Source organism: Giraffa tippelskirchi, chromosome 7 (genome assembly GCF_054371585.1).
Source record: "Giraffa tippelskirchi isolate mGirTip1 chromosome 7, T2T-mGirTip1v1.2.pri, whole genome shotgun sequence".
Taxonomy (NCBI): Eukaryota; Metazoa; Chordata; class Mammalia; order Artiodactyla; family Giraffidae; genus Giraffa; species Giraffa tippelskirchi.
In genome coordinates this window covers 152,437,650-152,465,121 of record NC_137281.1, presented here as the reverse complement: position 1 = coordinate 152,465,121, position 27,472 = coordinate 152,437,650, and the positions used below count along the sequence as shown (strand labels likewise).

General features: G+C 43.8%; 1 protein-coding gene across 11 annotated transcripts in view; it reads left to right on the top strand.

The window, feature by feature from the left end:
• The window catches only part of STON2 (stonin 2), a 167,509-nt gene that overhangs the window by 29,299 nt on the left and 110,738 nt on the right, over nt 1-27,472 (top strand). For 7 of the 11 annotated variants that reach the window (XR_014059647.1, XR_014059646.1, XR_014059644.1 and 4 more), the window contains 2 exons: nt 12,295-12,558; nt 15,637-15,921. Coding sequence is in view for 5 of the 11 variants with exons in the window: in XM_081510622.1 (XP_081366748.1) it covers nt 12,471-12,558; nt 15,637-15,921 (373 nt within the window). In the remaining 6 variants the exon portion in view is untranslated. Of the gene's footprint in view, nt 1-384; nt 458-12,294; nt 12,559-15,636; nt 15,931-27,472 lie in introns of all 11 variants that reach the window. The other 4 variants (XR_014059642.1, XR_014059643.1, XM_081510617.1 and 1 more) reach the window with 2 other exon arrangements.

Genomic DNA, 27,472 nt, shown 5'->3' with positions numbered 1-27,472 from the left:
CTCCGAATGTGGAGCCTTGAACTTGTTGGATAGCACAGCCATCAAGGTTGTTTATTTTGAAGAAAAATCAAATTTTATGATTATTTATATTTATAATTATAATCTTGGGGTATACATATGCATATGCATATACACATATATTTATATGTGTATGTATTTGTATACGTGTGTGTATATACACACACACACAAATAATATGACTTTAGGTGGGGCAAAAACTGACATCTAGGGATGGTGGATTGGGATGTACATGATTGAAAGAGACAAGTAGAGGGGAGTGAGTTTATGAAGGATCATAGATACATACTGACTGGAAGTCGAACATGGCTGAGCAACTGAACAACAATAAATAGTTGAAATATTTATTGTCTTCTTTCCTTTTAGAGCTCTTTCTCCTTTATGTGTGACTTGAGACGGGGGTATTCATTCTATTCACCAATTTCCAATGGAAGAAGAGGTATCAGTCTCTTTTTATTTTTTAAAAAATGAGATATTTAAATGAAAGAATGAAAGAAAAAATGGTGCAAGACAGGAAGAACAAACAACCAGCATAACTATTTTATGCTTTTAAGAATATCAAGGCATCTGTTAATTAAAGTGAGTATGTGTGTGTTTTCCAGTAAACTTTGCTCAGGTTCTGTGAACATGAATTCTGTTCTCTCACAAAGGAAAAAAGTTTGAAAGAAGAAGGCAAAGAAGCTGTGTTCCAAGTCCTTAATCTGATTTGGGTCTTTGGCACAGGGTAGTCTGGCCTTCCAAGCTTCTGTTTATTCTGAGAATTCATGAAGCAAGCAGCATTGTTACTTTAACTTCCTGGTTAAACTTCTGTGATTTCTACAGCCCACTGTGACAAAGGCTACAGAGTGTAAAACCACTCTTGATACTATTTTGCACCTCTGTACTGAGCAGCATCCTGAACACACAGTAGATGCTCAGTGTAAACTGGTTGAATGTCCAATTTTACAAGAAAGTTCTAAAGAAATACAAAGAATTCCTACAGTCTTATTTTTCCTTTCTTCCGAGTTTCCCTTTTGACTTTGAGTTGCTTTTCCTTGATCAGGAAAAAGTTGAGGTTTTACTTTGGGGTTTGGAATTGGCACCAGGATCTAGTTTAAGATGTTTCTGCACGAAACCCTAATAACCGGCTGGATGGCATTAGCCAGTAACCTCAAAACCCAACAAGTGGATGCAGAGATTTTTTAAAGTAGCTGCCTAGTTGAATACATATGACAAAGAGCTATAGAAGGAAGATCACTAAATTCTCAGATTTACTTATTTATTTAAAAAACTTATTTATTTGTATATGGCTGCACTGGGTCTTCGTTGCTGTGGGTGGGCTTTCTCTAGTTGCAGTGAGCGGGGGCTACTCTCTAGTTGAGGCACATGGGCTTCTCATTGCAGCGGCTTCTCTTGTTCTCTGCCCCACAACATGTGGAATTTTTCCTGACCAAGGATCAAACCCATGTCCCCTGCATTGGCAGGTGGATGCTTAACTGCTGGACCACCAGGGGAGTCCTAAATTCTCAGATTTAAAGAAATTATGTTAGGTTGTTATGTTGCATGTGTGTATTCAGTCGCTTGGTCATGTCCAGTTCTTTGCGGCCTCATGAGTTGTAGCCCACCAGGCTCCTCTGTCTGTGGAATCATCTTAGGCAAGAGTACTGAAGTGGTTGCCACCTCCTGCTCCAGGGGGGATCTTCTGGACCCAGGGATGGAACGCACGTCTCGTGTGTCTCCTGCGTTGGCAGGTGGATTCTTTACCACTAGCGCCATCCGGGAAGCTCCTATGTTGCACACCTAACCTAACAAAATAGACCATTGTTTCAGCTCCCCAATAGCTCAGTTGATAAAGAATTCGCCTGCAATGCAGGAGACCTCAGTTCTATTCCTGGGTAGGGAAGGTCTGCTGGAGAAGGGCTAGGCTACCCACTCCAGTATTCTTGGGCTTCCCTTGTGGCTCAGCTGGTAGAGAATCCACCTGCAATGTGGGAGGCCTGGTTTGATCCCTAGGTTGGGAAGATCCCCAGGAGATAAGGCTACCCACTCCAGTATTCTGGCCTAGAGAATTCCATGGACTGTATAGTCCATGGGGTTGCAAAGAGTCAGATATGACTGAGTAGCTTTCACTTGAAACCTGAAAGCCTCAGCTCTGAAGGGATGGATTTAATCCATACAGCTGCATGAAACCCTCCTTTCCTTTTCGCATGACTTATGAAAGTTCTATAAAACTTCTAATTATTATTTCTAGGACACTATAAAATCCCCCTAGTTTAGATGATCTGAACTAGTCTCTTTTTCCTTTTTTAAAGAAATGAACACAAGTTAGTAAGGAATTGTTTCCAAGGAGGACTTTCACTTCTCGCTCTAACTGGTTAGTAGACTGGTCCTCTGCAGTAAACGACTGCAAAACCCGAGCAAGCGTAGCAGGTACCTGTTTTCAGGTGTTGGTTAACAGCAAGCACGACAGTTCAATGCTAAGTGAAGGGCAACTCGTGGGATGAGCCCAGTGGTCCCTGTGGCTGTTTTCCAGGGAAGAATTTCCTGAGTGCAGCACAGTATGCTGGAGTCTTGGCTGAGCACAGCAGTCCTGCTGAGCTAAGGAAACACAGATTTGAGTTTGGGGCAAGGGAAGCAACTGGAATTCACAGGGCAGGGCTCTAGAGAGCCAAGGGCCGCTTGGGGCACAGGGAGGGACCAGCAGTGTGTCTGGTGTTCCCAGGGAGTCCTTGGCCAGGCCCATGTGCACAAGCACAGATCGAAACTGTGTGATTTATCAAAAGCAGTGGCTCCAGGGATGAGGATCAGACAGAGACACCAAAGGTCGAGCCGTCCTGAGGGACAGTGGGGGTCCAGCCCAGCCTCAGTGGAAAGGCCTCCTTAATAACACCCCGAGCATCCAGAAAAGTCACAAGAAATCTGTAGCTTTGGGGCAAAGGCTATGAGTTCAAATGGAGTTGGTAATTTAAAACAAAATAAAGGTCTAGATGGTAATTATTTTAGGCTCTGTGAGCCATTCAGTCTCTCTCACAGCTCCTCACTTCTGCTGTTATAGAGCAAAAGCCTTCATAGGTAATGTATCAATGAATGGGTATGGTTTTGTTCCAATATCACTTTTTTTTTAAACAAAGGCAGAGGGCTCGATTTGGGTCATCACTGTAGTTTGCCAACGTTTACTTTAGGGTAAGCCCTACTTTAAGTCTACCCTGAGCCAAGAGCTATCAAGGAAATTGCAAGAGAAGTTGAGTTTGGAAGTTGAGTCCTGCAGTAGTTAGAGGAACTGGGGAACATTTCTGACTTTGCACAGATTCATCCAATGAAGTGGAAGACCAAGCCTATGCAAGATCAAGGTGAGACAGTTTGACTCCCGGCAAAAATTAACTCGGCAGAGGAGGATCAAATCCAGAATGTCTTCAATCTTTCATCACAGTTGTGAGGTATGCAAAGAAATAGGAAAATATTACCCATAGTGAAAAAAAATAATCGTCAATAGACGCTAATCTCCAAATGGTCCAGATGTTGGATTTGGCAGTCAAAGCCTTTAGGGATAGGTTTAAAGAACTAAAGAAAAATGTTGTCAGAATGAGTGAATATAAAGGCATTTCAGCAGATGAGTAGAACCTATAAAAGAATTTAATGAAAATCTTAGAGTGAAAAACTGAATAATTGAGATGAAAAATTCAGAGGATGGGCTTAAGAGGAGAACAGAAGATGACAGAGAGTCAGTGGACTTGAAGACAGATCAATAGGAGAAGAGATGGAGGAAAACATATCTGAAGAAATAGTGGCAAAATGTCCCCAAATATAATGAAACTATTAGCAAAGAAATTAAAAATCTTACGCTTCAAGTAGGATGAGTTATAAGAAAACCACATCTAGACATTTGATAGTTAATTGCTCAAAACGAAAAACAAAGATTTCACAACAAAATAAGAATTACAACCAAACTTCTCGTCAGAACAACGGGGACAAAAAGACAAGATACTGAAGAAAAAAAATAGTCATACTCAAATTTCATGTCTAGTGCAAAATATCCTTCAAAAACAAAGATAAAAATAATGGACTGTTTTGGAACAGTTCTGTCTAATAGAAATATAGTGTGGGCCGCATATGTACTGTTTTACATTTTCTAATTGCCCCATTAAAAAACCTTAAACAGGTGAGATTCACTTTTAACAGCATATTTTTAAACCTGGTATATTCTAAAATATTACCACTTTAACATGTAATCAGTATAAAAATTATTAAATAGATATTGTATACATTTTTATGCTTTTTGAGATCTGGTGTGTATGTTATACCTGAAGAAGCCCTCCATTTGGTCTAAGCACATTTTAATAGTTACCCGTGTCTGGTGGCTGCTGCACTGGGATGGCCCAGTGTTAGATCAAAGAGAAAAGAGGGTGGACAACGCTCTGTGTCCAAGTTGTTTCTCAATCTGCCTTACACATAGTGTTTCAATTATCCTTTCTAAAATATCCACCAGTTCAGGAAATAGAACTGCCATATGACCCAGCAATCCCACTGCTGGGCATACACATGGAAGAAACCAGACTTGAAAGATACACGTGTACCCCAATGTTCATCGCAGCACTGTTTGTAATAGCCAGGACATGGAAGCAGCCTAGATGCCCATCAGCAGACAAATGGATAAGGAAGCTGTGGTACATATACACAATGGAATATTACCCAGCCATTATAAAGAATACATTCGAATCAGTTCTAATGAGGTGGATGAAACTGGAGCCTGTTATACAGAGTGAAGTAAGCCAGAAAGAAAAACACCAATACAGTATACTAATGCATATATATGGAATTTAGTAAATCAGTAAAGATAACCCTGTATGTGAGACAGCAAAAGAGAGACAGATATATAAAACAGTATTTGGACTCTATGGGAGAGGGTGAGGGTGGGATGATATGGGAGAATGGCATTGAAGCATGTAAATTATCATATGTGAAATGAATCGCCAGTCCATGTTCAATGCATGATACAGGGTGCTCGGGGCTGGTGCACCAGGATGACCTGGAGGGATGGGATGGGAAGGGAGGTGGGAGGGGGGTTCTGGAAGGGGAACACCTGTACACCCATGGTGGATTCATGTCAATGTATGGCAAAACAAATACAATATTGTAAAGTTAAAAAATAGATAAACTAATTTAAAATTAAAAAAAAATATATTTACCAGTTCAGAAGACCTGAAGAGGCCACTACTATATGGTAAAATTTGTTCATTCATTCATCTGTTTACCCAATAAACATTTACTAAACACCAGACCCTTGTCTACGAGTTGGAGGACATCACAAGAACAAAATCCAGTCCCTTTCCTCACAGGCTAATTGACATGATAGCCCCATTAGCCAACCAGTTTGTTATCATTTGATAAATGAGGGTAGGTAAGATACTGTCAGCATGCAGAGGACATGGGTGATGAGGAACCAGTGGGATTAGTGGGAGTTGAGAAAGGGTTTCTTGGGCTCTGAAATCACTGCAGATGGTGATTGCACCCATGCAATAAAAAGACACTTACTCCTTGGAAGAAAAGTTATGACCAACTTAGACAGCATATTAAAAAGCAGAGACATTACTTTGCCAACAAAATTCCGTCTAGTCAAGGCTATGGTTTTTCCAGTAGTCATGTATGGATGTGAGAGTTGGACTATAAAGAAGGCTGAGCACTGAAGAATTGATGCTTTTGAACTGTGGTGTTGGAGAAGACTCTTGAGAGTCCCGTGGACTGCAAGGAGATCCAACCAGTCCATCCTAAAGGAGATCGGTCCTGGGTGTTCATTGGAAGGACTGATGCTGAAGCTGAAACTCCAATACTTTGGCCACCTGATGCGAAGAGCTTACTCATTGGAAAAGACCCTGATGTTGGGAAAGATTGAGGGCAGGATGAGAAGGGGACGACAGAGGATGAGATGGTTGGATGGCATTACCGACTCAATGGACATGAGTTTGGGTAGACTCCGGGAGTTGGTGATGGACAGGGAGGCCTGCCTTGCTGCGGTTCATGGGGTTGCAGAGTCAGACACGACTGAGCGACTGAACTGATCTGAAGAAGGGTACCCTACATCAGAGTTCTTCACTGCAAGCAACAGAAATGGACTCTGGATAACATAAAGGGGAAAGGACTCTTTGGCTGTGAGGAGCCCCTGAGGAGTTCATTTTAAGCAGAGCTATGGCACGGGCATTTTCAGGTTTTAGGCAGACCACACTGGCACAGTAAGTTGTATCACAGATTTAGAGGGGATGATGCTAAAGGCAGGGAGATAGATAAAGTGAAAGTTTCTCAGTCATGTCGGACTCTTTGCAACCCCATGGACTACACAGCCCATGGAATTTTCCGGACCAGAATACTGGAGTGGGTAGCCTTTCCCTTCTCCAGGGGATCTTCCCAACCCAGGGATCGAACCCAGGTCTCCCGCATTGCAGGCGGATTCTTTGCCAGCTGAGCCACCAGGGAAGGGAGATAGATAAGAGACTAGTAATCGTCTGAATGAGAGCCTGAGGGGCTGAACCACAGCAACAGCTGTGGGATCAGAAAGGGTAGTTTCAAGAGTTCGAACTCTGAAAGTCAGGACTGTCACTGTTCCAGCCTCTCCTTTTCTAGTGCGCTCAGCTCAGTGCCGCCCTCTTCAGATAAACAGCCTGACTCATGGTGAGCTGGACCTGCCATTTCTGCCCATTGTTCCTCGAATGCTGTTGCCCCTCTGCTTATTTGGCTAGAGCCCTCTCTTCTCGTTTAAGATGTAGCTCGTGACCACCTACTGCTCAAGCCCTGGGTGGTCTCTTAACAACCTGTCTGCCCAGGTGCCGTCATTGTTTTGTGGCTAACGTGTCACAATAGGTTAAAGAGCCTGTACACATGTGTGAGTCGGTCGGTCGTGTCTGACTCTTTGTGACCCCCTGGACTGTAGCTATCCAGGCTCCTCTGTCCATGGGATTCTCTAGGCTATAATACTGGAGTGGGTGGCCATTCCCTTCTCCAGGGCATCTTCCTGACCCAAGGATCGAACCTGGGTCTCCTGCATTGCAGGCAGATTCTTTGCCCTTTGAGCCACCAGGAAGCTTATTGTTGTATTAAGGTCACTGTCATTAATGACAATCTCCTGTAAGCTACTGGGGCCTACTGATGCTGTCTCATTCTCCCTTGTACTGTCAGGCCCTAGAGTGGGGTCCAGCACAGTACCTGGTACGTGTTCCCGATGATGCTGACCCCTGGCTTTGTGGGACACCCAGGGGTCTGGTTGCAGCTGATAGCATCCATCACCAGACTTCTGCTCAGTGCAGGCTTGTTCATTTCCCTTAAGCACATTTCTTGAGTCACTCTCTACTCGTAAGCTTCCCATGGCCCCCTGAAGTCTTCTTCTCGGCTTTAAGGTCCATCAGTCCTTTCTCCCCACATTTCCCCAGTTGTCATCAGACTGAACTCTTCACTGGCCCAGAAACAAGTCCCATGAAGGTCTGATTCTTAATTGTCACTTAGGCTGACCCTTGTCCCGAGGGTGTCCTTACTCTTTTCTTCTGGTGGTTCAGAGCCAAGTGAAAAAAGTGCAGGTGTTAGTTGCTCAGTCGTGTCTGACTCTTTGCGATCCCGTGGACTGTAGCCCGCCAGGCTGCTCTGTCCATGGAATTTTCCAGGCAAGAGTACTGCAATGGGTAGCCATTCCCTAGTCTCCAGGGGATCTTCCCAACCCAGGGATTGAATCCTGGTCTCCTGCATTGCAGATGGCTTCTTCACTGCCTGAACCACCAGGGAAGCCCTGGTATCTTTCAGCCAAGGATATCTTTCAAATCCAAAGTCCTGCTCAATCCCTGATGGTTCTAGCCCTTGCAGATCTCTCTGTGACCAAACTGTTGCAGCATTTCCGTTGTGTCCTCCAGCAGGCAGTTATTCCCAGATTTGTTGTGTTTGCTGTTCTGAGCATCTTCACCTCTACAGCTAGATTGCGAGCTGCCTGATCTCTCAGTATCTCAAAGGGTGCCTAATACATTTCTGAACACCTAGGGCTCATGAATGCATAGTAAGAGGTTGCCATAAGGCAGATCTATTTCTCAGGCTCTCATCTTATCCGTCAGCTGCATTCTCCACACCCACATTTGAGTGTTGTTAGGGAAGCCGAGAAAGAAGCTTCTCTGCAGTGGCAGCCCAGAAACTTCAGTGAGGTTTTGAGTGGCTTTTGGTCAACCCTGTTGCTGATTGTGAGTAACTGCTCATTTGTGGCGAGTCTAAGCCTCACTTCATGATTCATGTTCTAAAAATGGGGTGAGGTTTTTGCAGAGAAACCTGTTCCGGTCTGAATGTGGCCTTACGGTGATCGGGTTCCTCTGTGGGCTCCCAGCTCTCCTATGGTCAGGCCTCTCAGGGTTCCTCGGATGTGGCTGGTTCATGGCATATACCTAGAGTCGATTTCCCAGGGTTAGGATAGGGTGTTCCTGGTACTAAATGCTGTCTTGCAGGCTTTCCTGAGACTTCTCATGATCTGTATCCAGCTCAAGTCTGGATCTGGGGTGGACAAGTTGAGAAAGGGGAGATAAATCTTGGGGGCTCCTCTTCTGTTCATACTTCTGAGTAGGTGTCTTGGTTTCTCAGCCAGAATGCGCTTACATCTAGGAAGAGGGCGTTGAGTGCTTGACTCCACTTAGCATCTGGGAGAACTGCTCTAACTAAGAAGGAGTTGAAAAGGGAAATCACTAAAATCTGAAAGGGTCAGTGACAGAAATGGGGTGGTTTCACGAAATTTGCTTTCTGATCTCAAAACTTCCACTAATAAGCAGTGTATCGTTGTGTGAGTCATTTACCTACAGTAATGATGGCCATAGCTGGCATTTTTAAAGAGTTTGGATTAGAGCCTGGCACACTATAAACCCTCTGTGAGCTCACCTGCTATGATCATCACCATTGTTACAGAGCATTTTTTAGCGCCAGTGCTAAGCACTTGATGTATAATATCATACTTAATCCTTACAATATTGATGTGTTTTGTTTTTCTTGCTGCACCAGGGTGAGCTTAGGCTTACAGACTGTACGTGATTCAAATCCAGATAGTGGAACTCCCCAGCCTATCTCAGTCTCTGTTGTTGCTCTGCCTGACTTCCCTGGGCCTCACTTTTTTTTTGTTTGTTTGTTTGTCTATTTGTTTTTTATCTGTGGAAGTAGAGATCTGGACTACTGGTCTATAAAATCTCTGAGTTCTAAAATTTCTAGATATTTTGTCCATTATCTCCACCCTTCTCCCTCTCTTTCTCTGCTTCCTCTCACCCACTCACTTTCATCCGTGAATTTCACGGGATTCATCATCACGGGATGGGCAGGATAGTTTCCCCATTGAGCTATGAGGCTGCATGTGTCAGCATGTGGACTTGTACTGTGGCTTTGTGGTGGTGGTTGTTGGAACTGCTTTACACGCTGCTATTGTTGGAGAGAGGGAATCTGACTCTTCAGTTTTACTGTCTTACCTTGGCCTGCAGCCATTACCACACTGAGTGATGCTAGCATTTGATGGGCTGGAGAGAGGCTTATGGAGGAAGCCCGTCAGACTCAGATCTTTGGGTCTGTGAGCTCTACATGGTTATCTGGTGAGATCTGGTTGGAGCAGTCATTCTCCGGGCTGTTTGCACATGTCTGGTGCCATGACTTGTAAGGATCTTAGGAGAGGAACTTGGAAGAGAACTTTCAATTCTCTGCAAAGCTTGGATTCCCTTGCAGATGTCCAGTGAGGAGTTTCACCAATCATTTCATTATAGTTTCACTGGAACTGATGTCTGTGAAGTGCTTCAGTTGGGGGATAGTCTATATATATATATATATATATATATATATTCTCCAGTGTTTTTCTTTGTGGCTGTGACCCAAAGACTAGAGTGTTTTGGTATCAGAAGACCTGGGTTCAAGTGTTGCATTCATCACTTTCTAGCTTGGTGCATCTAACACACCTGCTTGTAATGACCTCTACTTGATTCATTTTTGGTGGTCTCTTACGGTGGAATAAGAAGAATCCATTTGTCACTATCCTAGGATATGTGAATTCTTCCCCTTAGGAACCTGGAGGAAACATCTTAGGAATCTTAGGGTACCATATAAAAGCCTCAAAACAACAGAAGCTTTGGATAAGTCACTTAACTTCCCTCAGCCCAGATTTCTTTATCTGTGAAAGAATTATGGTAATACCTGTCTTACCCAACTACAAGGGCTATTGAATCAAAGAATGGTGTGAAAATAGGTTTCTGAAAATTATAGATTCTGTAAGAAACATTATTTAATTTTAGGAAGTATCATGCAGCAAAATTAATTGTTGTAATTACCAAAAAAACAAAAGCTATTAAATGTTTCTATTCTGGTTATCCTCAGCACAGAATATTTACTGCAGGTAATAACCTACAGTAAAATTTCAACATTTTCTTATCGTGCACCAGCTAGAAGGCTATGAGTTAAATTGTTCTAGACTAAAATGGATATTGAGTATCCAGTTAATAGGAACTGATACTGTTCAAAGTTGATAGTAGCTCTTATGTGGAAACATTAATTTTGTATTAATTCTGGGAATTAATTAATTACATTAATTTTGCATTTTCAGATTTTACTAATTCATTGCAAGATCAAGAGTTAGATTCCCCTCTTGCACTATTAGTGGGAATGTAAACTGACACAGCCACTATGGAAAACAGTATGGAGATTCCTTAAAAAATAGGAATAAAACCACCATGTGACCCAGCTATCCCACTACTGGGCATATACCCTGAGAAAGCCATACTTCAAAAAGACACGTGTACTCCAGTGTTCATTGCAGCACTAGTTACAGTAGCCAATACGTGAAAGCAACCTAGATGTCCACCGACAGATGAATGGATAAGGAAGCTGGAGTACACATATACCATGAAATATTACTCAGCCATAAAAAGAAATGAATTTGTCAGTTTTAGGGAGGTGGATAAACCTAGAGCCTGTGATACAGACTGAAGTAAGTCAGAAAGAGAAAAACAAATATCATATGTTAATGCTTATATATGGAGTCTACAAAAATGGTACAGATGAAGCTATTTGCAAGGCAGGAATAGAGGCACAGACGTGAGAACAGACTTGTGGACACAGTGGGGGAGGAGAGGGTGAGATGAATCGAGAGAGGAGCATGGAAATATATACGTTACTGTGTGTAAAGTAGATAGCTGGTGGGAAGCTGCCTGTATAACACGGAGCTGAACACACCGTGCTCTGTGACAGCCCAGAGGGGTGGAATGGGGGTGGTGGGAGGGAGGCTCATGGAGACATATGTGTACTCATTCACATTGTTGTATGGCAGAAACCAACACAAGGTTGTAAAGCAATTCCGCTCCAATTAAAAAAAAAGAAGTTCCAGTTGTAAAAAGAAGGCATTAATAGTACAAACAATATTAGAAGTCTATTAAGTATCCTTCCATGGAACATAATTGCAACGTGAGTACAGGCTACCCTTTTACATGCTAATTCAAATCGACCTAGAATGCAAATGTGTTTCTTTTAACTCACATTTTCCACTAAAGCAAATATGCCCTACCCCCTTACTCCAAATGAACAAGATAAATCCATTTCTGTTTTTCTTGACTGGTAAATCGTGCTTGGGGATACCATCTGGAGATGGTTGGGTTTCTGCCAAAGGTTTAAATCAGGCTTGCAAAGAGCTACCTGCCTAAGGCAAGAAACCACGCTGATTTAATAGGAAAGAACGTGCTTTTATTTTGCCATCTGGTAAAGGAAAGTGAAAGCTCTTTGAAAAATGTTGATATTAGTTTTACAATGATGGTATTATATTATAGATAAAAATTATTTCCAAAATATAGTAATTGGGAACATTTGAGAATCTGTTTGCTAAAATGTGTGTGATTATTTGTAAATCTGTCCTGATGCTGGGAAAGATTGAGGGCAGAAGGAGAAGAGGGTGTCAGAGGATGAGATGGTCAGACGGTATCACCGATGCAATGAACAAGAATTTGGGCAAACTCTGGGAGACAGTGAGGGACAGGGAGGCCTGGTGTGCTGCAGTCCATGGGGTCGCAAAGAGCTGGACACAACTGGGCAACTGAGCAACAACGGCAACAACATTTATAAATCTGATGTGAAGGCACACACAGAGATCTCCATGCTCACAGAAGATATTTCTACATGAACAGTGAGGGCAAGACAGGGACAGAGAAAGGGAAATAGATTGGAAACGACCCGTATCTCCTCGTGGACATTGTGGCAAGCCCAGATCTGTGTGGACTGGTTATAATGTGATGGTTATCCCCTGTAATTTTTATTAATTTTTTTAAACAGATTTCTGCTTGGCAGATTAGCCAAAGGCAAGAGAGGCTACTCTGTCCACGTTCTGAGACCCCACGACAGACCCCAGGCCCACGTCCCCTGCGCTCCCAGACCCCCACCCAGGCCCAGACATGGCTCTGGGGTCTGCCTGAGGCCTGCAGTGTGAAGATGACCAGCACCTTCCTAGCATGACGACCCTGGACCATGTGATCGCCACCCACCAGTCCGAGTGGGTCTCCTTCAATGAGGAGCCACTCTTTCCTGTCCCTTCTGAGGGTAAGGAGAGCTTTCATTGCCTACATGAAAAAATTAACGAAGGACCACACCTGTGTGTTGTGGCTTCTATTGGAGCCTTCTTTCCATGGGATCTTTTATTTAACATTTTATTTATTTATTTTTGGCCGTGCTGGGTCTCTGTTGCTTTGCACAGGCTTTTTCTAGGTGCGCCGAGCGGGGCCGCTCTCTCAATCACCCTGCAGTGTGCAGGGTTAGCACTGTGGTGTCTTCTCTTGCCGTGGAGCACGGGCTCCAGGGGCGTGTGGCTTCAGTAACTGCATCACAGAGGCTGGTTAGCTGTGGCGTGTGGGCTCTCAAGTGCTGGCTCCGTAGTGCTGGCGCGCGGGCTTAGTTGCTCCGTGGCATGTGGAATCTTCCCGAACCGGGAATCAAACCTGTGTCCTCTGCATTGACAGGCAGATTCTTATCCACTGGGCCACCAGGAAGTCCTCAGTGGGATATTGACAAGGAAAAAGTCAGTTTATCACATCCCTCAGGTGCAGGTTATTTCACTTAGTGGCCCAAAGGAAGCATCTTAGGAAGCTCAGAGCCCCCAAACAAAGACCTGGAAACACCATACGTATTAGCTGCTTTCTTCTAATGTATATAAACTTCATATTTACCAAGTCCATGGAATATGCAGTCCATGGAATTCTCCAGGCCAGAATACTGGAATGGGTAGCCTTTCCCTTCTCCAGCGGATCTTCCCAACCCAGGGATTGAACCCAGGTCTCCTGCGTTATAGGCTGATTCTTTACCAGCTGAGCCACAAGCGAAGCCCAAGAATACTGGAGTGGGTAGCCTATCCCTTCTCCAGGAGATCTTCATGACCCGGGAATCGAACTAGGGTCTCTTGCATTATAGGCTGATTCTTTACCAACTGAGCTTTCAGGGAAGCCCTGAATATAAGCTTCCTATTTACCAAGTACTTCACACTCTTTTTGGTTATTACTCCCAACAGCCATTCGGATTGTCTCAGTTTTCAAAGGATAGTTGTCAAAAAGAGTGACAGGCACTCGAGCCAGATCCCTTGGGCTGAAATCCTGGCTCCATTATGGATATGGATAATTGGATGGATGATTTGTTTACCTCTCTGGGTGGTAGTTCATCTGAGCAATATGGATAATCACAATGCCGACCTCAGGGTGGCAGTGAGGATTAAATGATTAACATATAAAAACCTCTTACAACAGTGACGGGCACATGCAGAGAACTCAGTAATTGTCACTCGTGGTCATGGTGAAGGTGGCCAGGTTGACGTCTGTGGAACTGTGCTCAAGGGTGAAGGTCAAGGTAGGATGCAGGAGCTTTTTACAGAATCGTGTCAGCTGGTTCTGTTCCAAGGCCCCTGCTACTGCCTCCTGAATCATCCCCGCTTCATTTACAGTGCCTGCAAAGTGGAGTTTATGGGTGTGCTGTACAGCTTGGTAGCCATGTGACTATGGAGTCCTTAAAACATGGCTAGTCTGAATTGAGATACACTATAAATTGGGCTTCCCCAGTGGCTCAGATGGTAAAGTATCTGCCTGCGATGCAGGAGACCGAGATTTGATCTCTGGGTCGGGAAGATCCCCTGGAGAAGGGAATGGCAACCCACTCCAGTATTCTTGCCTGGGAAATCCCATGGACGGAGGAGCTTGGTGGGCTATAGCCCATGGGGTCAAAAGAGTTGGACACGACTGAGCGACTTCACTTTCACTTCAAGAAATGTGAAATATCCACACTGAATTTCTAGGACCTACTTAAAGTTAAATGTTTCATTAACAATTTTTTATCACTTACATGTTGGAATTATACATTTTCAACAAATTGGGTTGAAATACATTATTAAAAATAGTTTCACCTGTTTCTTTTTCGTTTTTTAAATGTGGCTGGCTCCTGGAAAATTTAAAATTGCATATGTGGCCCGCCTTTTGTTTCTTTGGGACAGTTCTAGTTTAAAGGCTTTGATTACATTCCAGTGGACCAGTTTGTTTGGCTAGTGATGGGAGAAAGGAGTTTCATGTGAGTAGATTTATTTTTTAAAAGCTTTCATACAATAAAGTTGATCATTTTTGGTCTACAGTTGATGCATTTTAACACATGTATAGATTTGTGTAATCACCACCACAATTGGGGTCAATTCTATTATTTAAAAACAAATATTTGAAGGCTGTTAACTGTTCCAGGACCAATAAAGTGAAATATAGCTAGAGGAAGGGCCTCTGTGCCATATTGAGCTGGTCATTAGTGCAGAGTTTGCTGTGGTGGCCCGCAGATGTTTGTCCTCTGGACTGTACACAGTTTGAATTTGAGTGTTTTTAGTCCAAACAGAATGTCTCCTATTGAGCCACAGTCTCCGCCAATCCCTATTGCCTTTTGCTTTTCAATTTCACCTAGTTCTATTTCTTGCTTGGCCTTCACAGCAATTTTTTGTGTGTGACCCCCAAGCACTGAAGTAGATGATAGGATGAGAATAGTGAACCAGACCAGACTCCCAGTCTTAGCCTGCATGGAGACTGCTGTGGACAACCTTTGTTGTTGTTCAGTCACTAAGTCATGTCCAACTCTCTGCCACCCCATGGACTGCAGCATGCCAGGCTTCCCTGTCCTTCACTATCTCCCAGAGTTGGCTCAAACTCATGTCCACTGAGTCAGTGATGCCATCCAACCATCTCATCCTCTATCGTCCCCTTCTCCTCCTGCCTTCAGTCTTTCTCAGCATCAGGGACTTTTCCAATGCGTCAGTTCTTCGCATCAGGTGGCCAAAGTAGTGGAGTTTCAGCTTCGGCATCAGTTCTTCCAATGAATATTCAGGACTGATTTCCTTTAGGATGGACTGGTTTGTTTCCTTGCAGTCAAAGAGACTCTCAAGAGTCTTCTCCAGCACCATGTCCTAGGGTATAGTTCTCATACATTTTTAGGAAAACACTGCCTTAGCATAGAAGCAGGTGGGCATGGCCGTCTCTTTGCTCTCACACCCTGTCATGGTGAGTCCTTTGATCACTCATTGCCTTTTCTTTTTTTTCCTCCATGAGACAGTCCTGAAGAGTGACCTTCTACCTATGAGGTGATGGCAGTTTCTGGTATCTGTTTCAGGAGGCACCAAAGAGCACCTCCCAGGAGCGTCATCTTCCTCAGACCAGTCCGAGAGCTCCTCCGGGGAGCACCATGTCTTGGATGGAGGCTCTCAGGACCTTTCCCACTCAGAGCATGATGACTCTTCCGAAAAGATGGGCCTCATCTCTGAAGCAGCCTCCCCTCCTGGGAGCCCCGAGCAGCGCCCACCTGACCTGGCCTCGGCCATCAGTGGCTGGGTTCAGTTTGAAGACGATGCACCCTGGGCCAGCTCATCACCACCTCCTAAAGAAGCAGGGGGGACAGGTAGGACAGGTGAGGGGCTGGGGAGGGTTGGGACGGAGGTCTGTGCTTACCAGGGATGCTTTCCCAAGAGAGGTCTGCAGGGCTGCCAGGATTCTATTGTGCCTGCTCCAGGGCCCTGAGCCTGGCTGCCTAGGAGACAGCAGGCAGAGGTCTCCTCTGGCTTAATTCTGCACCTCGTGTTTCTTAACAGAAGCATGTGGAAGGATCTATGTGTTCTGGGCCATTTCTAGCCTTTTACCTTTGTCCCTGGCTGTTAACCTCTCCTTGGAAGGATGCATATGGATTCGTCTATTATGGATTGGAATTATATTTACTCAACACCTAACTTGTAAGCTCCCTCTGAGTAAAACGAATGTCTCTAAAAGTGTGGACCACTCACCATCTCTGTCAGAGTTGCCAGTTACACGTGGATGTTCTTGTATCACAGACCTTAAGAATCCAAATCTTCAGGAGTGGGGACTGTCATGAATGGTCAAGTCTCTTACTCTGTGGCATTTAAACGGCCAGAAGCTGCACTGGGAAGCTGAGTGAAGCCAGGGGACTGGTTAGTTCCCACCCTGGTGAACTGGCTGCTTATTTTCTCGGGCACTGAAGCTTGCCAGGGGGGATGTGGGATAACCTTCGGGACTGTATTAGCTTTCTATTTGCTGCTGTAACAAATTACCACAAACTTAGTGGCCTAACCAACACAGATTATTTACTTACTATGTCTGAAATTATTTATAACAAGATTCGCAGCAGCATGTACTTATTTTTTATACATTCTTTTTTAAAAAAAGTATTGTCTTCCATTATGTTTTACCACGGGATATAGAATATAGATCTCTGTGCAGTACAGTAGGACCTTGTTTTTATCCATCCTAAATTTAACAGTTTGCATCTGCTAATCCCAGACTCCCACTCTTTCCCTCTCCCTCTCCCCTTCCTCCTGGGCAACGACAGGTCTGTATTCTGTGTCTGTGAGTCTGTTTCTGTTTTGTAGATATGTTCATCTGTGTCACATTTTAGATTCCACGTGTGAGTGATAGCCTATGGTGTTTGTCTTTCTTTGTGACTTGTTTCACTTAGTGTGATAATCTCTAGTTGCGCCCATGTTGCTGCAAATGCCATTGTTTCATGCTTTTTTACAGCTGAGTAGTATTCCATTGCATATATGTACCACCTTTAAAGAAAAAACATATTGGAGCATAGCTGCTTTATACTGCTGTGTCAGTTTCTGCTGTACAGCAAAGTGAATCAGCCATACAATATGCATATATCCCCTCTTTTTTGAATTTCCTTCCCATTTAGGTCACCACAGATCACCAGGTATGGGTGCAGCAAAGTGCTCTGGAAGTACCAAGTATGGGCTTCCCTGGTGGCTCAGACGGTGAAGAATCCGCCTGCCATGCAGGAGACATGGGTTCGATCCCTGGATCGGGAAGATCCCCTGGAGAAGGGAACAGCTACCCACTCCAGTATTCTTGCCTGGAGAATCCCATGGACAGAGGAGCCTGGTGGGCTACTGTCCATGGGGTCACAAAACAGTCAAACCAAACTGAGGGACTAAGCACAGAGCACCGAGTGGAGTTCTCCTTAGTTATCTGTTTTATACATAGCAGCCGACACAACTTGATTATCTTGTAATTCTGTAGTTCAGAAGTCTGTCTGACGTGGATGTCACCGAGCTGAAATCAAGCTGCTGATCCGCGTTCCTTTTAGCAGGCTCTGGGGAAGACTCTGCTCCCTTGCCCTTTTCCAGCTTCTGGAGGCTGCCTGTGTTTCTGGCACATGGCCTCCCGCTCAGTCTCCAAACGCAGCAATGTTGCTTCTCTCTGTGCCTTTCTTCTGTCGTCAGGTCTTCCCCTGGCTGACTTCTGCCTTCCTCTTCTGTTTTTAAGGGCCCTTGTGATGATGTTGGGCCCACGAGGATAATCCAGGATAATTTCCCCATCTCCAGGTTTTTTAACCTAATCACTTCTGCAAAGGCTCTTGCCATGTAAGAGGACATTGTTACAGGTTCTGAGGATTAGGACGTAGACATGTCTGTGGGGGAGCAAACATTCTGTCTACCACAGAAACCTAGTTTTTCTCTTGGTAGATTAAATGTTTTGCTAGTTTGAATTTTTTAAAACAATCCCTTTGTTTTTCACATGGGTTTTCAACATCATTAAACACAATTTTAAGCAAATATCAAGCATGATTCTATCATATAACATTTTCATTTCTATATAACGATTTGCACATTGGTATATTTTTTGGTATTTAAGCATCATTTTTCTCAGTGAATTGTTGGTGAAAAACCCATGACACTCAAAACAGCGTGGATGAAATGACAGGTCCAGACAGGCTTCCCAATCTGGCTGGAGGGAGGATTTAACCTTTACTGAACACCTAACACCAATAAGACAGTGGGCTAAGCATTTGTGCCTGTGGGTAAAAGTTACTGAACACAGGACAATGAATTGGTACATAAGTTTTTTTGGTTTTTTTAAGATTTGTTTTTTTTAAATGTAGACCACTTTAAACATCTTTACTGGGTTTGTTACAGTATTGTTTCTGTTTTACATTTGCTTTTGGGGGCCATGAGGCATGTGGGATCTTAGTCTCTCAACCAGGGATCAAACCCATACACCCTGCATTGGGGGCGAAGTCCCAGCCACTGGACTGCCAGGGAAGTCCCAGTAGGTTTGGTTTTAATGTTATATTTACTAAATATTTCCTCTCTTGGGCACTGTGCTCAGTGCTTTACTACGTCATCTCATGAGCGCTTTACAAGAGTCATGGGAGGAAGGTATTTAATATTATATTTGTATTACCCATGAGGAGATTGGGACAGATAGTGGTTTGGGAGTTAGATGCTAGGAAGTGGCAAGAGAGAGGTTTCCCACCAGGCAGACTGGCCCCAGGACCTTTGAACAGCCTAGGGGTGCTCTGTGTGGTATATTTGCCTCGATCATCCTGCTACTGAGATAGTTTCCTTTGCTGCCTTGTTCCCAGGAGACAGCTGAAGCAAGAAGCAAAGCGGGTGGGGAGGGTGGGGTTTCTCCACTCAGTTGCCCTAAAATGGCCCTGCAGGCTTGATCACTGATTATTTTCAAAGCATTCAGATTCTTTCACATCTTGTCCATACCTTGAGCTTTAAAGATTTCCTAATTGCTCAGAACTGTTTATATGACAGATGGATCAATTTGCTTTAACTCTTCACCTCTTGTTTCTGCAAAGCTAACTGTGGAGTTAGTCATAATTATGTTGCCCCCATATGACTGAGGATCTTAGCTCATTATCGATAATGGTTTTGACCTTTAATGGTTTTAACCTTTAAATCATTAAAACCTTATCCTTTAAGGCAGCAGTTTTCAAAGTGTGATCTGTAGATGTCTGGGTTTTCCTAAGACCCTGTCAAGGGATGTGTGGAACCAAAAATATTTTCGTAAGAAGTCTAAGATGCTTTTTACCTTTTTTCTTATGTTGGCATTTGCATTAGTAGTGTAAAAGTAATGCAAATAAACTTATGGCTACTGTGTACATATAGTAAAAAATAAAGATAATTTCATTAATATCCTTGGCAAAGTGGTAAAGGCTAATTTTATTGAATCTGGATTCTTAAGTATGTCTTTTTACTATTCTCTATGATAAATTGGGAAATATACATAAAACATTTGTGCTCTGTATCAAGATATAATGGTTGTCTTTAAGAAAAATAGCTATCTTGAAAAAATTAGGCTTGAAAAATATTTTAATTAAAAAATAAATTTAAAAGCCAAAATTATTTTAAAATTATTTGGAAAAGTAAAAAACAATGCAAAAAAAATCCTTAATGAGCAAAATATCAACATTTGAAAGACTAAAGACAAAATCCAACTAAAACCTGCATGATTGCCATACTTCTAATCCTAGCTCTTTTTCCAGTAAAATTCTGTGTATAGAGATAGCTAGCTAGCCTGTAGGCTGCAGTTGGCTGATTCTATATTTTTTAAATGTTACATTTAAAATATTATTTAATTACTAAGTTATTTAAGTTCTCTTTTAAATTTTGCACCGACAGTGAGTGCCTCCCTTACCTCACCCTTGTGCCAGCCCTGCATTTTACTAAGGACACGGGATTTATTGATGTTACTAGAGAACAAATCAAGAAATGACAACTTTCAAATGTGTGAAATCATAATTTTGGCATGAAAACATTGGCTCAGACATTCATTACTAATTCCATCTGTTTCCACGGACAAACATTTAACTGAGCTCTGTGGAGGTGGGACTCTCAGCTGCAGATAGAGTCCATCAGCTGGTTTCCCAGCAGCCGCGAGGTAAGACGTGCAGGGTCAGCCCCACCTCAGCCTGTGTTTCTCACTCAGGGACCAAGAACCCTGGAAGACTGTGCAGAGCCCCAGGGTGGTAAAGAAAATGGTAATAAATCCTAGGACCCTTGTATATATGTACCACATCTTCTTTATCCATTCCTCTGTTGGTGGACATTTAGGTTGATTCCATGTCCTGGCTATATTGTACATAGTGCTGCCATGAACATTACTCAGCCATGAAAAGGAATGACACTGGGCCATTTGCAGAGACGTGGATGGACCTAGAGTCTGTCACACAGAGTGAAGTTAAGTCAGAAAGAGAAAAGCAAATGTATAATATTGCTTATATGTGGAATCTAGAAACATGATACAGATGAACTTATTTGCAAAGCAGAACTGGAGATGTAGAGAACAAGTTTATGGATACAAAAGGGGGGGAAGGGGAGGTGGAATGGATTGGGAGACTGAGATTGACATATATACATGACTATGTATAAAACAGGGCTCCCCAGGTGGCCCTAGTGGTAAAGAATCTGCCTGCCAGTACAGGAGTTGCAAGAGTCACGGGTTCAATCCCTCAGTCTCCAGGAAGATCCCCTGGAGGAGGAAATGGCAACCCACTCCAGTATTCTTGCCTGGAGAATCCCATGGACAGAGGAGCCTGCCAGGCTACAGTCCATGGGGTAGCAAAGAGTCAGACATGACTGAGCGCAGCACAGCACATGTATAAAATAGGTAACTAATGAGCACCTACTGTATAGCACAGGAAACTCCACTCAGTGCTCTGTGATGACCTCAATGGGAAGGAAATCTAAAAAAGAGGGGCTGTGTGTTTATGTATACATTAGAAAAGACCCTGATGCTGGGAAAGATCGAAGGCTGGAGGAGAAGGGGACAACAGAGGATGAGATGGTTGGATGGCATCACTGACTCGATGGACATGAGCTTGAGTAAGCTCTGGGAGTTGGTAATGGACAGGGAGGCCTGGCGTATTGCAGTCCATGGGGTCACAAAGAGTCAGACTTGACTGACCGACTGAATTGAACTGATATGTATATGTATGGCTGATTCACTTTGCTGTACAGCAGAAACTAACACAACATTGTAAAATAACTATACTCCAATAAAAAGTAAAAAAAAAAAAAATCAGGAACCCTACCTTGACTCTCTTGCCCATCAGGGAACCTACCAAGTAAAAGACTGCCAGGTACATCCCTGTTACCCCAACTAGCCTCACCAACTAGACCAGCTCCTTCATGGGTTTCCTCACATAAACTGTGTTTAACAGTAAGGAAGAGTGAGGTGTTGGTAGAGCTCAGGTCAGGGGACTGGCAGGAGAAATGAGGCTTCAGCCCACTCAACACAGATAATGCAGACATCTCCCCAGATTCCATCCTGGAGGCAGTTGAGCAGCTCAGGTTTTAATTTGAATCCAAAAGGTTCTGATACTTGTGCTATGACAGCGATATCACCTACGTTAACTGCAGGCATTACACTGCAGGGATGTAGTGTTTTACAGCAAGTATCTTCACCGTGATAGACTGAGGCTTCTTGTAGTCACTGCCGCTGGCTCTGTTCTTTGGATAATACTGAGTTTTCCTGGTGTGGTAGCATGAATAGTGGACCCTAAAGATGTCAAGTCCTAGGCCTTGGGACCTGTAAACCTTGTCTTATTTGTAGAAGGGATTTTTTTGCTCATTGATTAAGTTAAAGATTTTGGGATAAGGAAATAATGCTGGATTATCTGGGTGGGACCTCAGTATAATCATACATAAATAAAAGGAACATGGAGGGAGATGTTGCTCTCATAGAGAAGGCAGTGTGAAGCCAGAACAGAAAGAGATTTGAAGATGCTGGCCCTGAGAACTGGAGTGACGAGGCTGTAGCCAAGGAAAGCCGGCAGCCACCAGATGCTAGAAGACACAAAGACCAGATTCTTTCCTCGAGCCTCTGGAGGAGGCATAGCCCTGTTGACATCTTCACTTGGCCCAGTGATTCTGATTTCAGACTTCTAGCTTCTGGAACTATGAGAGAACAACTTTCTGCTGTTTGAATACACCAGGTTTTTGGTATAGCAGCCATAGTTACTTTAAATATCAAGTTTCTAAAATATTTCCCGCCCTTTCTTTCCCTCCCTCCACTTTTTTTTTAACTTAAAAAAAAGAATCTCTTGTTTAACTTTCTTGCTTTTTCTTTTATTTGTTGGAATATAATTGCTTTACAGAGTTGTGTTTGTGCTGTACAACATTGTGAATCCACCATGTTGTTTTCAGTCAGTTGTGTCTGACTCTTTGCGACCCCCTGGACTGCAGCAGGCCAGGCTCCTCTCTCCTCCTCTCCATTACCTCTAGATAGGTGGTCCCATCTAACCTTTTCATCCTCTGTCGTCCCCTTCTCCTCCTGCCTTCAATCTTTCCCAACATCAGGGTCTTTTCTAAGGAGTTGGCTCTTTACATCAGGTGGCCAAGGTATTGGATCTTCAGCTTCAGCAACAGTCCTTCCAATGAATATTCAGGACTGATTTCCTTTAGGATGGACTGGTTGGATCTTCTTGCTGTCCAAGGGACACTCAAGAGTCTTCTCCAACACCACAGTTCAAAAGCATCAATTCTTCAGTGCTCAGCCTTCTTTATGTTCTAACTCTCACATCGGTACATGACTACATCCATAGCTTTGATTATATGGACCTTTGTCAGCAAAGTGATATCTATCTCTGCTTTTTAATATGCTGTCTAGGTTGGTCATAGCTTTTCTTCCAAGGAGCAAGTATCCATAATTATACATATACACCCTCCCTCTCTACGTGGAGGCAGGCTGAGAGTGAGTCAGGCTGGTCTAGTGGAGCACCTCTAATAGGGCAGGCCATTTATTAAGCGCATATTCTGTGGTAGCCACAATGCTTTACCTCCAAAGTTTACAGCACCATGTGTGCAGGCAGGGTGTGACGTTCCAGCAGATCGAAGCTTCCATGGAAACTGATTTTTTGACTTCAGCCCTCTTCCCAGTCCCAGAAGCATCACCCATGGAAACAGACTCTTACCTGTAATGTGATTGTAGTTTCTCAGTTTATCCCCATTTTATTCCTCACATCTGTTCTATTTGCTTCTAGCAAATACCTAGCGCTTTCCAATCTGCTGTCTTTGTGTCAGGAAAAAAGGGAAAAATGTGTGTCTTGGACTCGTCCCATGTAGCGTCTCTACTGATATCCTTTTATAAGAAAAAGAATGATCTTGGCCTCAGAGAAATAGGTGGGAGGATGGCAAAGGAGGACTGGTGAGTGCCTGGATTCCTGGAAGCAAAATAGCGGAGCTTTATTCCACCGGTTTGTCTCATACCTTAACATCCTGGCTTGCAAAGAGAAGTTGGGAAAGAATCACAGGGGAATCTGTAGGGAGAGAAATGTTCCCTGGGACACTCCTTTCCCCTCCCCCAGTCCCTACTCCTCAACTCCGCCATAGTTTTCCTGAGAGATGAAAACCAAAAAAAAAAAACAAAAAAAAAACCCTCCCAAAACCCCACAAAAGAATTTCTCTTTTAAGCGGTGCCACCTAAGAATAAAGCCAAGGGGGCATTGGGTTTTAGCCTGGCAGGAGAATGTGCAATTTGCCTTCATTAAAATGCAGGAGGCTGTAGGCAGGGAAAGTAAGGGACAAAGAGACTGTCAGTAGTGGTAAATCTCTTATTTTTGTGGCATTTAAATGCCAGAAGCTACACTGGGGACTTAGAGGAGCCAGAGAGTGGTTTGTCCCCACCCTGGTGACCTGGCTACTTAATTTATTGTTCACCGACCGCTGATGCATACCAAGGGTGACTGAATAACTAGGAGCAACAGCTAGAAGGGAAAACTAGTCCAGAAATGCTTAAATCCATCAGGAAAACAACTTTCTTTTGGACTTCAATTAGGGCAGAATATGAAGTAAGTGCCATCGTGGTTGGTCTGGGATCTTTTTCAGAAAAATATGAATAAAATCAGTTGAATGGCAGAGCCTTTCTATGAACACATATGAAGGAAAGAGAACGGGCACCACTTCTTTGGACCTAATGATGCTAGGAATGAAAGGGTATACAAAATCATGCCTCTTGAATCTTCTGTCAAAGTTCTTTCCTCTGTTAAAACCCCTGAAATTTGGTGAAGGCCAAATGTGAAATTCACATATCTGACTTAAGATCAGTTTGACTCAAGCCATGTTGATAAATATTCTCTTTGTGTATATGTGTCTCTGTGTGTGTGTGTGTGTGTCAGCGTGTTCTCAGTTGTGTCCTACTCTTTGTGACCACATGGACTGTAGCCCACCAGGCTCCTCTGTCTCACAGGGTTATCCAGGCAAGAACACGGATTGGGCTGTCATTTTCTCTTCTGGGGGATCTTCCTACCCAGGCAATGAACCCAAGTCTCCTGCATCTTCTGCCTTTGCAGGGGGATTCTTTGGCTTCCCTTGTGGCTCAGCTGGTAAAGAATCTACCTGTAATGCAGAAGACTTGGTTTCAGTCCCTGGGTTGGGAAGATCCCCTGGAGAGGGGAAAGGCTACCCACTGCAGTATTCTGGCCTAGAGAATTCCATGGACTGTATAGTCCATGGGGTGGCAAAGACTCACACACGACTGAGTGACTTTCACTTCACTTCTTTACCCCTGGGCCACCTGGGAAGCCCAGATATTCTCATTCAGTTCAGTCGCTCAGTTGTGTCTGACTCTTTGCATCCCCATGAACTGCAGCACACCAGGCCTCCCTGTCCATCACCAACACCCAGAGTTTACCCAAACTCATGTCCACTGAGTTGGTGATGCCATCCAATCATCTCATCCTCTGTCGCCCCCTTCTCCTCCCACCTTCAATCTTTCCCAGCATCAGGGTCTTTTCCAATGAGTCAGCTCTTTGCATTAGGTGGCCAAAGTATTGGAGTTTCAGCTTCAACATTAGTCCTTCCAGTGACCACTCAGGACTGATCTCCTTTAGGATGGACTGGTTGCGTCTCCTTGCAGTCCAAGAGACTCTCAAGAGTCTTCTCCAACACCACACTTCAAAAGCATCAATTCTTCAGTGCTCAGCTTTCCTTATAGTCCAATTCTCATATCCATACATGACTACTGGAAAAACCATAGCCTTGACTAGACGGACCTTTGTTGGCAAAGTAATGTCTCTGCTTTTTAATATGCTATCTAGGTTGGTCATAACTTTTCTTCCAAGGAGGAAGCATCTTTTAATTTAATGGCTGCAGTCAACATCTTCAGTGATTTTGGAGCCCCCCAAAATAAAGTCTGCCATGGTTTCCCCATGTATTTGCAATGAAGTGATGGGACTGGATGCCATTATCTTCGTTTTCTCAATGTTAAGATTTAAGCCAACTTTTTCACTCTCTTCTTTCACTTTCAATATATTCTCTTTAGATTTTTTATTAGAATATTTAATGTCCAGTAGTCATGTTTGGATGTGAGAGTTGGATCATAAAGAAAGCTGAGCACCAAAGAATTGATGCTTTTGAACTGTGGTGCTGGACAAGACTCTTGGGAATCCGTTGGACTGCAAGGAGTCCTAAAGGAGATCAGTCCTGGGTGTTCATTGGAAGGACTGATGTTGAAGCTGAAACTCCAGTTCTTTGGCCACTTGATGCGAAGAGCTGACTCATTGGAAAAGACCCTGATGCTGGGAAAGATTGAAGGCGGGAGGAAAAGGGGATGGCAGAGGATGAGATGGTTGGATGACATCACCAACTCAGTGGACATGAGTTTGGGTAAACTCCAGGAGTTGGTGATGGACAGGGAAGCCTGGCGTGCTGCAGTCCACGGGGTCGCAAAGAGTCTGAGTCACGCACTCAGTCACGACTGAGTGGCTGAACTGAACTGAATGTCGAACACTTACACTTTAGACTTCAATTAGCATAGGAATACTATTCACATGTTGGAAATATTGTTCCGGTTTAAAAATGCTGTGTGATCAGTCTGAATTACATGGTGAAAAATGTCAGAAAAAAGACTTAACTGAAAACTCATTTGCTGAACTCTGAAGTAAATGCATAGATATTTTGTTAAACCTTGAGAGGAACCAAAGTGCTTTTTTTTTCCTTAAAGATTCTGATGGATCTGTTCAAATCCAAATTGAATCTTTATGTTTTTCTCTCAAAGAAATATTTTTGAAAATGGATCTACACCCGGGTGTGTTTTATTCCCACGTTGTGCTTTAGCAGTAGTGTTTCCGAGGTGGGTTAGTTGCACAGAATTTTCCTAACTTAGTGTTTTGCCTTCTCAGCCTTCTAAATTCTACCATACACCAGGAGGAATGTAGCTGTCAGCTTTCCTGTCACCTAAAATTGTTACTAAGATTGTCTCAGAGAAAAGGCCAATGTGCATTTTCAAGTGTGTGGGTGTGCTTAGTTTGCAAATGCATGCAGGCAAGTTGAAAGAGCAAAGTTCATCCCCGAAATTAAAAAAAAAAAAAAATTAAGGCGCTATTATCCGCAGGAGGCTTCCTGGTCATTCATTGTGCTGTGCAGTGACCTTCTTCCAGGGACACAGCGATTTTATGGCAAGGCCAAGGCCACAAGGCTGAATTGGACCCATTATGCGGATCCTGCAGGATATGCATAATTACAAACATGAAAAAAAAAAACTTTGATTTCCGGAACCTTTGTTTCCCCTGTCCTTCAAATGTCTTCCCTCACAGCTTGGACTGAGGCCTTCCCATTGTGTCTGGGGGTGCGGGGGGAAGCTAACTCTTTCTGACCAGAGAAAGACGCACTTGTTTGGGGGAGGACCAGAGATGATGTCAGCCATGTAAGAGGGAGGCAGCTGAGAGTCCTGAAGAAGAGGAGCCCAGCGGTTAATTTCTGTGAGGTTGTTCGCTCTGGCTGCTGGGGGAGAGTGGTGGGCGGGGGTGGGATAAGATTCCAGCCGTTTGGTGAATGTGGAGGCCAGGCGCCCCCCAAGGCTTGCATATATTTCTGCTCCTAGACCCAGGGGATCTTGCTTTCTTTTAATACTCTGCATGGCTCTTCTCTGCCTGTAAAGGTAATTCATGACCTTCCTGGACTCCGCCTCAGACGCGGGATGCTCTCAGGAATGCGTCTCCCTCAGGGCCTGCCTGTCCCCACAGGTCTCCGCTCTGCTCTGGTTGTGGCCTCTCCGCTCCTGCTGGCCCCCTCAGCCTTTGAAGCCCCCCCCTACACTTTCTCTCCGAGCTCTGCTCACCACCACCGCGTTCCAGCTGCCCTCTGCTTCTCCTGCCTCTTTTTTTAAGTGAGGCCCTCATTTACCTTTCTTTAAATTTGTATTTG